Source organism: Narcine bancroftii, chromosome 4, assembly GCF_036971445.1.
Source record: "Narcine bancroftii isolate sNarBan1 chromosome 4, sNarBan1.hap1, whole genome shotgun sequence".
Classification (NCBI taxonomy): Eukaryota; Metazoa; Chordata; class Chondrichthyes; order Torpediniformes; family Narcinidae; genus Narcine; species Narcine bancroftii.
In genome coordinates this window covers 95,812,802-95,824,892 of record NC_091472.1, presented here as the reverse complement: position 1 = coordinate 95,824,892, position 12,091 = coordinate 95,812,802, and the positions used below count along the sequence as shown (strand labels likewise).

Genomic DNA, 12,091 nt, shown 5'->3' with positions numbered 1-12,091 from the left:
ACTTTGCCTTGTGACTAAATCCACCTTCTGCAACTAATCTATCATTTCACTGCTGAGTTATGATTGAAGCAGACAACAGGCATATAACATTTTATGCCAGTCCAGAAAGATACTGGCTGTAGCTATCTATAACTTGATCTATCAATACAAGTGTCTGTCAAATTTTACACACCACTGCTCTGCCATATCTTACTGCAGGCCGTCTTCTTCCATCCAAATTTATCAAATTTGATTTATCAAATTCATCTTTTGATTTGAGTTTGTACATATATATTATGTACAAACTCAAATCAAGAGACAACCATCATTGCTGAGACAAAGTTATTCAGGAATGAATTGTGCCACGGGCAGCTCCTGATTGCCAATTTGCAAATGTGTAATTCATATTTTGTCATCTCCTGGTGTCCAGTGGGTCAAATCAGGAGATGCAGGCAATGTTTTGCTGCAAAATGTACAATCAAGACCACGCCATCAAAAAGAGACAGATAGTGTCTGCTTCTGTATCATGCTGGACATTTGTTAATCTCTACTCAACAACGACATAGGACGAACTTCAGTTTCAGTTTCATGCTCTGCAGCAAATATGTGACCTAGAATTTCGGGAAAGGTTTCCAACCCAAAACTCAAACTCCATTTCTCTCCATGGATAGTTCCTAACCTGTTGAGTCTCTCAAGCATCTTATTCTTGTACTTCTTCTTGTGATCAAGGTTGCAGTACAACAGCAGAAACAAGATTAGTTCCAGATAGGGGAAAAAAAAAACCTCAATCTAAGATAAAGTCCTTTGGAAATGTAGTAAACTCTGGTAAAGGTATCTTTCAACAACTCTGAGAAATGCCTTGATCTAAGCGTACAGGAACCCATGTAGTTGGGAAATGGACTTGCAGAAAAGCCATGGGGATTGGAATGTTTAAATTAGGAGTGTATGATTGCCAGTCCTTAGCAGAGACCGTCTGGCATTCAGAGGAGTGATAGTGGGATTTATCAAGGTGGTAATATCACAATTGAAGGTAAAATCATTTGTATCTAAATTCAGCTCTTCCTCATTCTCTTTATGTGGGTTGCTCAAGAAGTAAGTCATGTAAACTCTACGATACCAAAAACATTGTTGGTAGATTCTGGTTGAAAATCTAACCCTATTAAGGATCTATGTCTAAATGGTGTTAAAAGTTTGAAAATTTTGTCCACAAAACACATTTGATGCAGTTGGTTGTGAACTTTCAATGTGAGATTATTAAAGGTGTTGAAGGATAAGGGCCATTTGATGGGCAGCATGGTTAGCAAAGGAGTGGCACAGTAGACTAGCAATTAGCACAACGCTATTATAGCGCCAGTGTCCCAGGTTTAAATCCACCACTGTCTGTGGGGAGTTTGTACATTCTCCTCATTACCCCGTGGGTTTCCTCAGGGTGTCCCAGTTTTCTTCCATATTCCAAAGACATATGGGGTTGGTAGGTTAATTAGTCACATGGGTGTAATTGGCTGGAACCAACTCAAAGGCCAGAAGGGCCTGTTAAGGTGCTGTATATCGAATTAAAATATATACGAAGAAGAGAAACAAAAGCTTCTGGACAGATATACAGAGATGTATTGCTTGTGATCTCTTTGAATACTGGAACAAGTTCAAAGGATTCACACACTTACTCCTGCGCTGAATTTCCTACCCTTTATGTAAATTTTCTACCTGTCCTTTACAGTAGCCGTCTTCACACCGCAGGGGATTGGTGACCCTACTTTGTCCTGGTGAAATTCCCGGGAATTCTGGATCTCCCAGGCCTTTCACATCACAGTCCAAATTCATGGGAATTTGCCCTCCCAAGCAATTTAGGGGGGGTCCCACCTCCAACCGATGACACGTTACGCAAGTTCATGCCCCATCCATTGATTGCTCTCCTGCCCGGCTCTCATTCCCACCCCCAGCCTTCTGTCACTCATTTCCCCCCACCCCCGCATGCTTCGGTACATCATGATGGCGGCAGAATGCTGGATAAATGACCAACTTCATTTCCCATAATCCTTCACGCAGCTGGAACTGCTCTGGGAAATCTAGCTGTGACAGCCATTCATCCCGCATTGTGCTGCCATTGAGATGTTCCGAAGCGGCCCGCTGTTGTATCTTTTAATTTGTATTTTAATCGCCTATGAGACGCAGCACACAAGTACTGACGTCATGAGGCTTCCCTGCATGAGGCTTCACACTGCAGGGAGAGGGTTGTCATGGAAAATTTAATGGGGCCATGACCCTACCTATGAGGTAGGGTTGTGGACCCATTTAAAATTCCCGGGCCAACCTTTTCATACCACAGGTTCACAGGAGGGTTCCCAGGAAAATTTCTGGGGAATCTCCATTTTACAATGTGTGAAAAGGCCTAGTTACACCTTCAGATCCACCATCCCCCATTGGCTATCCACTCCAATGTGTTCCAATTTCATATCAAAATACTGTTAGCTTTACTGAATAAAAATTAAAGCCAATTCAATACATATTTAATTTTGGTACATTTTATGTAACCACTTGTATGTAGACAAAGTAAGGAAAATTTACATCTCATGAAACACCCCACTAATATGAAAAAATAAATGGCATTGTAAATCATTTTTTAAATTTCATTTTCTATCAAATAAACATTTGGCACAAATTTAAGCTTTTTTGAAGTAAAATTAGGCTAGGATACTTGCCCTATCCAGGTGACTGAAGTAACTTAGTGCAACATTTCAGCATTAAGAAAAACATTTTTTCATCAGCCTTTGCCCTTCATAACAGTAGGGAGCTTTTCCATTTACAGCTTGACATCTGACAGCTCTTCTAAATCATTCAAATGCTCTCCCAAACCAATTGATCCCCTTGAGAAAGCAGCACATCAAATGTTATGATTGATCAAATACAAATCACTCAGAGTTATATGAAGGGTAACTTAATTATACAGTTGAGACCATTGTCATAAACTGTCAAATGGATTGCATTCTCCAGTTCCACAAAGATGAAAAGTGATTTGATTATCCATAGAACCATAGAACACTACACTACAGAGACAAATCATTTGACCTTTCTGGTCTGTGACAAATGAATTAACTGCCTAGTCCCACCAACCTGCACCAGATCATGTCCTTCCAAATGGATCTCATCCATGTACCTGTCCAAATTTTTAATAAATATTAAAATTGAGCCTGCATTTACCAATTCAGTTGGCAGCTTGTTTCACACTCCCTCCTTCTCTGTGTGCAGAAGTTCTCTCTAATATTCCCTTTAATCTTTTAAACTAAAGTAGTGGCTGAGGAGTTCACTCCCAGTAAGGTAAGAGTGGTAAGTTTCTTTCATTAAGCTAGTTAATTAACTGAGGAGTTTGGTAATGGAGGCAGTTGTTAGGGCAGTCCACTGTTCCGATTGCAGGATGTGGGAAGTCAGGGAGAACACATTTGTTGATGATGACTATACCTGCAAGAGGTGCAACCAGCTGCAGCTCCTGATAAGATGAGTTAGGTAACTCGAGCTGAAACGAATGAACTTCAGATCATTTGGGAAGCAGAGTCAGTGAAAGAGAGGAGTTTTAGGGAGGAAATCATCCCTAAGAGTCAGGAGGCAGGCAGCTGGGTGACTGTCAGGGGAGGCAAGGGGAAGAGATAGAAGGAGCAGAGCACCCCTGTGGCCATTCCCATCACAGTAGGTATACCATTTAGGATACTGTTGGTGGGGCAACAATCTACAAATACAGATCAATACAATACAGAGCCTGGTACAAATATTTTCAAAGTAGCAGGATAATGCACACAAATCTGTAGCATTTATCATACAAAACTTTCTTACCTAGATTAAATTCTCTCCTTTTCTTTAATAAAATTTGGCTCAAATCTGGATTAAAAAAAATCTTATCCCCTTCATAATTCAAAGGTCCATATTCCTTAGCCCTCCTTATTGCCAAACTTAGAAGATTCTCTCTATCCTGGTAATTCAAAAATCTAACCAAGATAGATTGAGATCTCTGGCTTGGACCTGGCTTTGGTCTCAAAGATGTATGAGCTCTTTCAATTAGAATCTTATCTTCAAAATGTTCCTCTCCAAATATATTTGGTATCCATTCTTGAAAAAAATGAATCACATCTTCTTCTCTATCTTCAGACAATCCTAATATATTAACATTATTTCTTCTACTATAATTTTCCAGAATATCAACTTTCTCCAGCAGTTTTTCATTCATGGAGATCAAACTAGTCACCATATCTTCAGACACTTCAGATCTCTCTTCAATACGCTGCACTTCCTCTCAAACATCTTGAACCTTATTTTCTAACTTATTCACTCTTTGTGAAACATTATTCATCACCTTTAATGCCTTATCAACTTTAACTGTCAAATCTGTTTTAACTTGCTTCAATTCTTCAGACAATTTAAAATTATTTTCCAAAGACAAATTAGTTTTTATTTGACGTTCATCTATTTTTGACTCAATCTTATTTATTTCCTTCTTAAAAATCTTTTACTTGCCTCTAATCTGCTCCTCATCTGAACTTGATGTTTCTTCTTCGCGTTCATATTCTTCTGAAGCCTCTTCCACTGGAGTTGTGTCCCCTTTGTCTTCTGACTGCTCCTTTAAGAGACCTTGAATTTTTTTCCCAACCTTTTTCTCTTCTGTACCACACATGCCCCACTTCTCGCGCTTGTGCGATGCAGTTTTAGTTTTTCCTTTGGTGCCATCTTTATGGATCAAACCAAATAAGGCTTCAGAGGAAGGTCCCTCTCCCGGGTCCTCACCGGCAGATCCAAAGAGTACTTCGGAGGCCTGCTTCATCGCTAAGGTAAGCCCAGTTTCTTTTTTCTTCTTCTCTTCAGGCTTTTTAGTAGGAATTAATTTAGATGTCTTCTCCTTCTTAGGTGACATCTTCAATCTTCAGTTAGATGCTTTATATTATCTTTAAAGTAACTATTTGTAGAAAAAGCTTTTCTAAATTTTTAACTATTCCTACGGGAGTTGTAAGATTGCCTGCTGCTCCTCACGGTATCACGTGATGTCCCCCGTGAGATATAACTTGCAGTTTTCTTTTCAGCAGTGTGCAATTGAAGATTGTCTTTTTCATCCAGATAAAACTTGCTCTTAAACAGGGTTGGAGGGATGAGAGATGGGGTGGGTGGAATTGAATTTTATGTGAACAGGGTTCCCAATGAATATCTACTTCCCTGGGAGTTATCTCAGCCAGTGCTGCATTTGGAAGACCATATCATATGGTCAGCAATATGACCAACAATAATCATTCTCACGATGCCTTGAGCCACATATTAACCTGCCAGGTTCTCCTATCTCTAGTCTCATTGGAGCATGAAAGATGGGATTCATCCTTGCTTTTTAAACCTTCTCTGGCTTCTTAAATCCAAACATCAAGATTTTTAACCCATATTCACTTTACATTAGTTCCTTCATGCATCATGGCTCCTGCTCCTTGCCTTGCACTATGTAATGCATCCTCTCTGTGATCTCTGCTACCTGGAAGAGCATCTTAAGCAGAATTACTTTTGGACCAGTACAGATCTCATCTCCATACGCTCCTAATGCCTACACTGTATCGTCCTTCTCAGATAGTTCTTTATGTCATGTTGCTCAGGACTGTACCTTTCAAAATAAGTAAGAAGCTGAAGTCTCGATAAAAGATCCCATACCCATATCATTGATGGCCCATTTCTCTCCATGAATGTTGCCTGATCTGCTGAGTCCCTCCAGTTTCTCCTTGCTCACTCAAGATTCCAGCATCTGCAGTTTTTTTAATACCTTTTAAGATATGTTCCTTCTATTGATTCAGTGCTGAATACTGATTTAAGAGTGCCATTGTGACATGGCTTTCCCATGCTGTATCTATTAATTCCTATGCCCTACACATGCAACCAGCTGTCCTTCAAGCTCAGAAAGCTGCACACATGAAGCTCATGTTTGGTTATAGGCCAAAATTGAATCTCCAATTTGATTTAAAAAATCACAAAAAGTCCTTAACTATATTCATTATTTATATAATTAAGCACAAATAATTCTTATGTGTTTTAAAAAACCAATGGCATCATGAAGAAAGCCTCTACTTCCTCAGGAGTTTGTGGAGGAGCTAGTGGAGTTGTTCAAGTGAACCGGTATGGACTTGAAGGGCTGACATGGCCTGTTTCTGTGCTGTAAACGGTTATATGGTAATACACTGCTGAAATTGAATGAACCAAAGAAATTAATCACTGAATGCTAAGATACTTTAGCTGGGAACACACAAGTGACTGCAGACGCTCTCTGGATGAAAGGTTTGGGCCTGAAACATTGACTATTCTTTTTCCCCCACCGATGCTGCTTAACCAGCAGAGATCGTTTTTTTTGCTCCAAAATATTTTAGCTATTTATGTAACTTAGATGATAACTTGGAATCCCCATCTCCACTCTTTTGAATTGTCTGTGAGAAACTACCTTTCCTCCAGATTCCCGCATCACAAAATTCTCAGCCTCCTTTTTATAATCCTATCCAAAACTAATTCACTTACCACTTTTCCAAGCATCATACTGAAAACTCTACAGAGTTTTGGGCATTTAAGGCAAGAGCCATTAAATAAATACTGAACAAGTTCTGCCTTTATTAATTTCTTACCAATTTTTTCACCTTTCTTCCATTGCATTCCCTTCCTGTCACAAGTTATGAGGTTTTGAAGATATTGAGGTTTGATCACTGGTTTGAGTTAGTTGGATATAACTCCACAGAGTAAGGAACTGTCAATGTATCTCAGTATTTTATCACATCTTAAGTTTCTGATCTCATTATAAGGAAGCGATGAAAGAATGGAGGAAGGTTTTTGAAAAAGCTGCCCAGTCATTTAAATGAGGCGTTGTTTCATTTACCCTGACATAGCAAGGAAGCTAAAGATTGAATTGTGATACATTTTGTGATAGGAATGAAAGGACATATTTCAAATTTTATTTAGCAACCTTCACAACCTTATCCCAAGCTAGAAAACATCTGATTTTTCATTTGTGTTATTTTCTGTGCAACACAACATGTCCCATGTTGTGTTATCTTATCTTACCTACTTATTTCAAATTAATGTCACTACTCTGCTGTGAAATTTCTTTCAGAATCCCAAATCACTTAAGTATCATTATGGATTAATGTATGCTGGTAATCATGGTCTCTAAGAAGCTTGCTAGTGAATTGCAAACCAGGTGAATAAATCTATAACTGTTAATATCAGAAAAAAATAGGTCTGTGAACAAGAAAAATATTAAGCACATTGTTCAACCTTGATATTTTCTTTATTGATGTGTGTTCTGTTTTTTGTATGGTCCATTTCAAATCTAATCAACTTCATTCCTAAGTTTCTTGTATTCTTTGCTTAGTTCCAGGGACAGAAGTTGGTGGCTGAGCTTCTCATTGTGCTTGGACGGTGCCCATCATTCAGCACTCAAGTTTTTGCCACTCTTCTCTCAGAAATTAATAATTTCATTGATTATCTTTGGCACATAAATCAGGTACTTGATTTTAATTATTGCATGGTTTACAAAACAGTTAACCTTATCAACAATTGGACACTCTAGTCCAATAGATGATTTAATTGGAATGTATTTTAAGGCAAAAATATTCCCATGTAATAATGTACTCAGAGTAAATGCATCACCAGATTGTTCTTTTTTGTTCAGCTGAAGTAAGTTTTGTGTGGATGAATTGCAGAGTGAATTCAGTATTTTTCTCCTTACTCAAACACTAGGCTGTGGGGCATTCTAACTCATTGTCCAGTTCTTTAAATTTTTAGAACTTAAATTCAGACATACAGCACAGTAGCAGGCCATTTCAGCCCATGAGTCTGTGCCGCCTGATTTACACCAAATCAACTACACCCCTGGTACGTTTCGAATGGCGGGAGGAAACCGGAGCCCATGGTGAAAACCCCTGGCAGACATGGGTAGAATGAATAAACTCCTTACGGACAGTGTGGGATTCAAACCCTGGTCCTAATCGCTGGTGTTGTAAAGGTGTTGTGCTACCTGCTACGCCAACCATGCCGCCCATATCCTAAGCTATTTTCTTAACCCTCATGCATTAAAGGAGTCAGTGCAATCTGGTACATCCCACTGAAGTTACCTTGGCACAGCCTCACATGGGAAGAATAGAAGATTTCAGTGAAAGTCTAAAGTAACTGTACTTTATTTTAATATAGTACATTAAATTGAGAGAGAGTCATTCCAAGAATTGCAAGAGAATTAGCAACTAACTGATGTATTCTCAAAAATTGCAAGGCAGAAGAATTCAACTTGTTGGAAAATTGAGTATTTGCATACTCAATGTAAGCTTAGTATTTTAGGTCAGTGCCACAGAGCAAAATAAAATAATTTTTATGCTTAGCTGGTGATTTGAAAATGTCCATGCATGAATATTTTTATGCAAATTAAACCAAGCAACTGGAGATTCAAAGGTAAGATCTGTAGCTTCTGAGCATTGTTTCTCTCTTTTGAATAAAATCACTGAGGTAATTTGTGCTATGATAATGGTTCATATAAGTTGTTTGCAACTTTTAATCATTTGCTGCCACTCTAAGCTACAAAATGTATGACGAATCAGAAGCAGTTTATTTATAGTGCAAAAGATACTGCTGCGTTCACCATTCAATATTAAATCCAGGTCTCTGAACAAGCATTGCCAACTGACTTCTAAGGTGTCAAGATTCTATTTGTTAGAAATGAAGTCAGTGTATGGAAATAGTCTGTATTGGTAAGTTGGCCTGTATATTCAGTTCCATTGTGCTGACTCTTTGCAAGACTATTTGTCTGAAAATTGTATTTGTTTTGAAGAGTGATACATGATTATGACCATCTTAGAGTTGAATTGTGCTACCCCAGAATTTTGTGGTTGAGATTCACCTCTCCAAGTCTAACATGTACTGTATCACAGTGGAGCACAGTGTGAACATTAGGTGAAAACAAGCACATTTTTATAGCTCTCCTTCAGACTTTCAAAATGTGTGCACACACGCACGCATACACAACTTTCAGCTCCAGCAGCCTGTTTGACTCTTCACTTTCTCCAAGTTTCTTCATAAAGGATGGTTGATAAATGCTGACTTTCCTAACTTTGTTCATTGCATGTCTTTGTAGTTAGGGCACTAAGGGGTGGATGATAACAATGTTCATGACCCATAAACAAACAAACATTTTTAAAAATACAGGTTGCAGCTGCATTAGACCTGAAGAACAGCAGGGAATATCCTTGCGCTTGGGGCTCTAGCTTGTCAGGAAGTAAGATGGTAGCATAAGTTGAATTATCTTTGCAAAATTAGAAAGCTAAGTTCACATGACGTTGCTAGAAATTATACTGTGACATTGATATCTAAAAGTAGGATTGTATTAAATAACAAGATGATTTACTTTGATAAAGAGTTGAGTAAGAAGCAGAAAAGGAAAGAGAGCCTTGAGTTTGGGTTGGTAGACCTTCAAAAACCACAATCATCTTCCTGCATCTGAAAGATGAATCCAATAATTAAAGGCTTTTAATTATTGCATGGTTTACAAAACAGTTAACCTTATCAACAATTGGACACTCTAATTGGGGCTCCTTTGTGACACAGAGATTCAAACACTACCAGTCCTTCAGCCCATCATGTACATGCTGATCTGTTTGCCCATTTATAGAAATCCTATTTTAAATTTAAATTTAGACATACAATACAGTAACAGGCTATTTAGGCCCATAAATCTATGCCACCCAATTACATCCAATAAACCTACATCCCCACTACATTTTGAACGGTGGAAGGAAACCTTGGGAAAATCCCACACAGACACGGGGAGAGCGTAAAAAGTCCTTAAAGAAAGCATGGAATTGAACACCAGTCCCAATAGCTAGTGCTGTAATCATATACTGACCATGCCACCATTTCAAGCACGAGATACGATTCTTTCCATGCTTTTAAAGTGCATTCTATTTCTTATTTGGAGGTGATAACTGTAAAATGTATCACTGAACTTTGTCAGGTTTGCTGACTTAAAGCACAAAACAGTTTACAGCTGGTAGAAAGTAGGTTTCTCTGAACACCCTTGCTATTTTTTCAAGTGAGAAGAAGGAAGATGTATCGTTCATACTTCTATCTAGCAGAATCCTTTCCATTTTTCTTAAAAACTCATCATGCAAAGATGCACTTAACACTAAAGTACTCCATTTATGCACAAAATATTTGTGACAAAAATGACAACACTCCTTTGGTTTTTCCCACTGCTCCCTATCATTGTAGAGTCATATAGAGACCCACAGGATGGAACCAGTCCCTTCTGACCATTCTGACCCATCAAGTACTAATTTTTTTGCTTGCACTCATCCATTGCCTACCATGCATTGGTGAATCAAGTGTTGTGAGAGTACTTGCTGAGAGACTTGCCTCAACCAAAATCATTGTTTTATTATTAGTCCCTGATTAAAATGAAAATGTGCTAAAGCATCTTAAGGAAAGAAGTGATTATAACAAGGAGACATCACGTAGCAAGTTAAAGAATGTGTCATAAATTCAAGGGCCTCCACTGGCTCATTGCTTTTACTTTTACTGACTGATATTAAAATCAGTGTTCATTTTGCGGACAGGCAAAGCTAGATGCTGTGATCTTTGACCATAATCATCTGAGAGGTGGATCAAACAAAGGGACTACCGACACTGTTCACCCTCTCCTCCAATCAACCTGTGATATTTTTTGGTCACCATGGCAGCCACACATGCACTTTTAGTTTAGATTAAGATTCATTGATTTGCATCTCAGTTGACATTGTGTGAATACAATGACAGCTTTGAGCTAAGAGAGCAACTGTGAACTTTGTATTGGTTTCTAATGTTTCTTAAAGTGAGTATGTTCCATTTTAATTATTGTGTTTGGTGATCCCATCATCTAAAAACACAATGCTTAGTACCCAATTAGTTCATCAAAAATGCAAGAAATCATTCAACATATACAATACAATAAAACCATGGTTCATAGTGTGAAAAATAAAAAAAATTAAAAAATGCAAGAAATCCAATTTCATATTAATTTCTTGAAATCCAGGTGTTGCTGTCAAGGTCAGCATTTATTGCCCATCTGCAACATAATTGCCCTTGAGAATACGATGTTAACTCTTGCGTCCCTTCAGGTAAAAGAGAAAAAAGAAAACAGGGAGCGTACGCTCATTCAGTGTTCAAGTGAAATATATGGTGCTGCACTTCTCATTTGTGTTTGGCCTCACTCTGGAAGTGGAGAAGGCCAAAGTCAATCAGGTTCATGTGGGAGTGGGAAGGGAGTTGGTATTATTTGCAAGTGGAAGGTCAGAATGACCAATGCAGACAGAATGCAGGTGCTCAGCAAAACGGTCACCAAGTCTGCATTTGGTCTTACCAATGTAAAGGAGGCTACATTAAGAACACCAAATGCATTTGATGATATTGGAGGGGATGCTTGTGAATCACTGTCTGACCTGGAAGGGCAGCTTAGTCTTTGGATGGTGGTGAGTGAGGAGGTGTAGGGATTGTGGTGATATAACCACTACTATAGCCACATTCCTACTGCAGGGGGCAACCACTGTACCTGCAGGTAGCCAACCTGGGAAGCTGGCCCCACCATGACAGCTGTCACTCACTGGCCCATATAAAGACTCAAGCCGGCCCCTTCCTAAATCAGTCGAGCTTGTGGAACCAGAGGCTACAGAGACCTGGTGTTTAACTTTAAACTGATTAAAGTTCATAATACAGTCTTCTCGAGTTTTGTGTTTGTTTGTTGCACCACAGTGTATCACAATTTAATCAGCTTAAAATTTTGAGGACCATGGAGAGATTCCTCACCCTTGAGAGGCTGGACATAGACCCTCAGCACCCAGACATTCCAGCATATTCTGAGATCTGAAAGTATGCAATCAAGGCAATCATCTACACTCAAGCAGAGGTCATCAATACAAACCAGAAGAAGCTCATGGTTCTACGCACCAAGCTGGGGCCCCATGCTTTCCAGGCCATCAGAGACTGCACAGACTTTGAACCTGCAATGGCCACCCAGGAAGGTATGTACTAGCCCCTGACAAATATACTGCACCCCCGGTACCTGCTCATAATTAGAGTACAGCTCATGAGAGCT

The 12,091-nt window shown here is 39.0% G+C and overlaps 1 protein-coding gene across 6 annotated transcripts in view; it reads left to right on the top strand.

Annotated features, from left to right (window-relative positions):
* The window catches only part of mei4 (meiosis-specific, MEI4 homolog (S. cerevisiae)), a 383,891-nt gene that overhangs the window by 117,385 nt on the left and 254,415 nt on the right, over positions 1-12,091 (top strand). For all 6 annotated transcript variants that reach the window (XM_069932067.1, XM_069932064.1, XM_069932065.1 and 3 more), the window contains exon 4: positions 7,349-7,480. In XM_069932067.1, the coding sequence (XP_069788168.1) occupies positions 7,349-7,480 (132 nt within the window). The remainder of the gene's footprint in view (positions 1-7,348; positions 7,481-12,091) is intronic.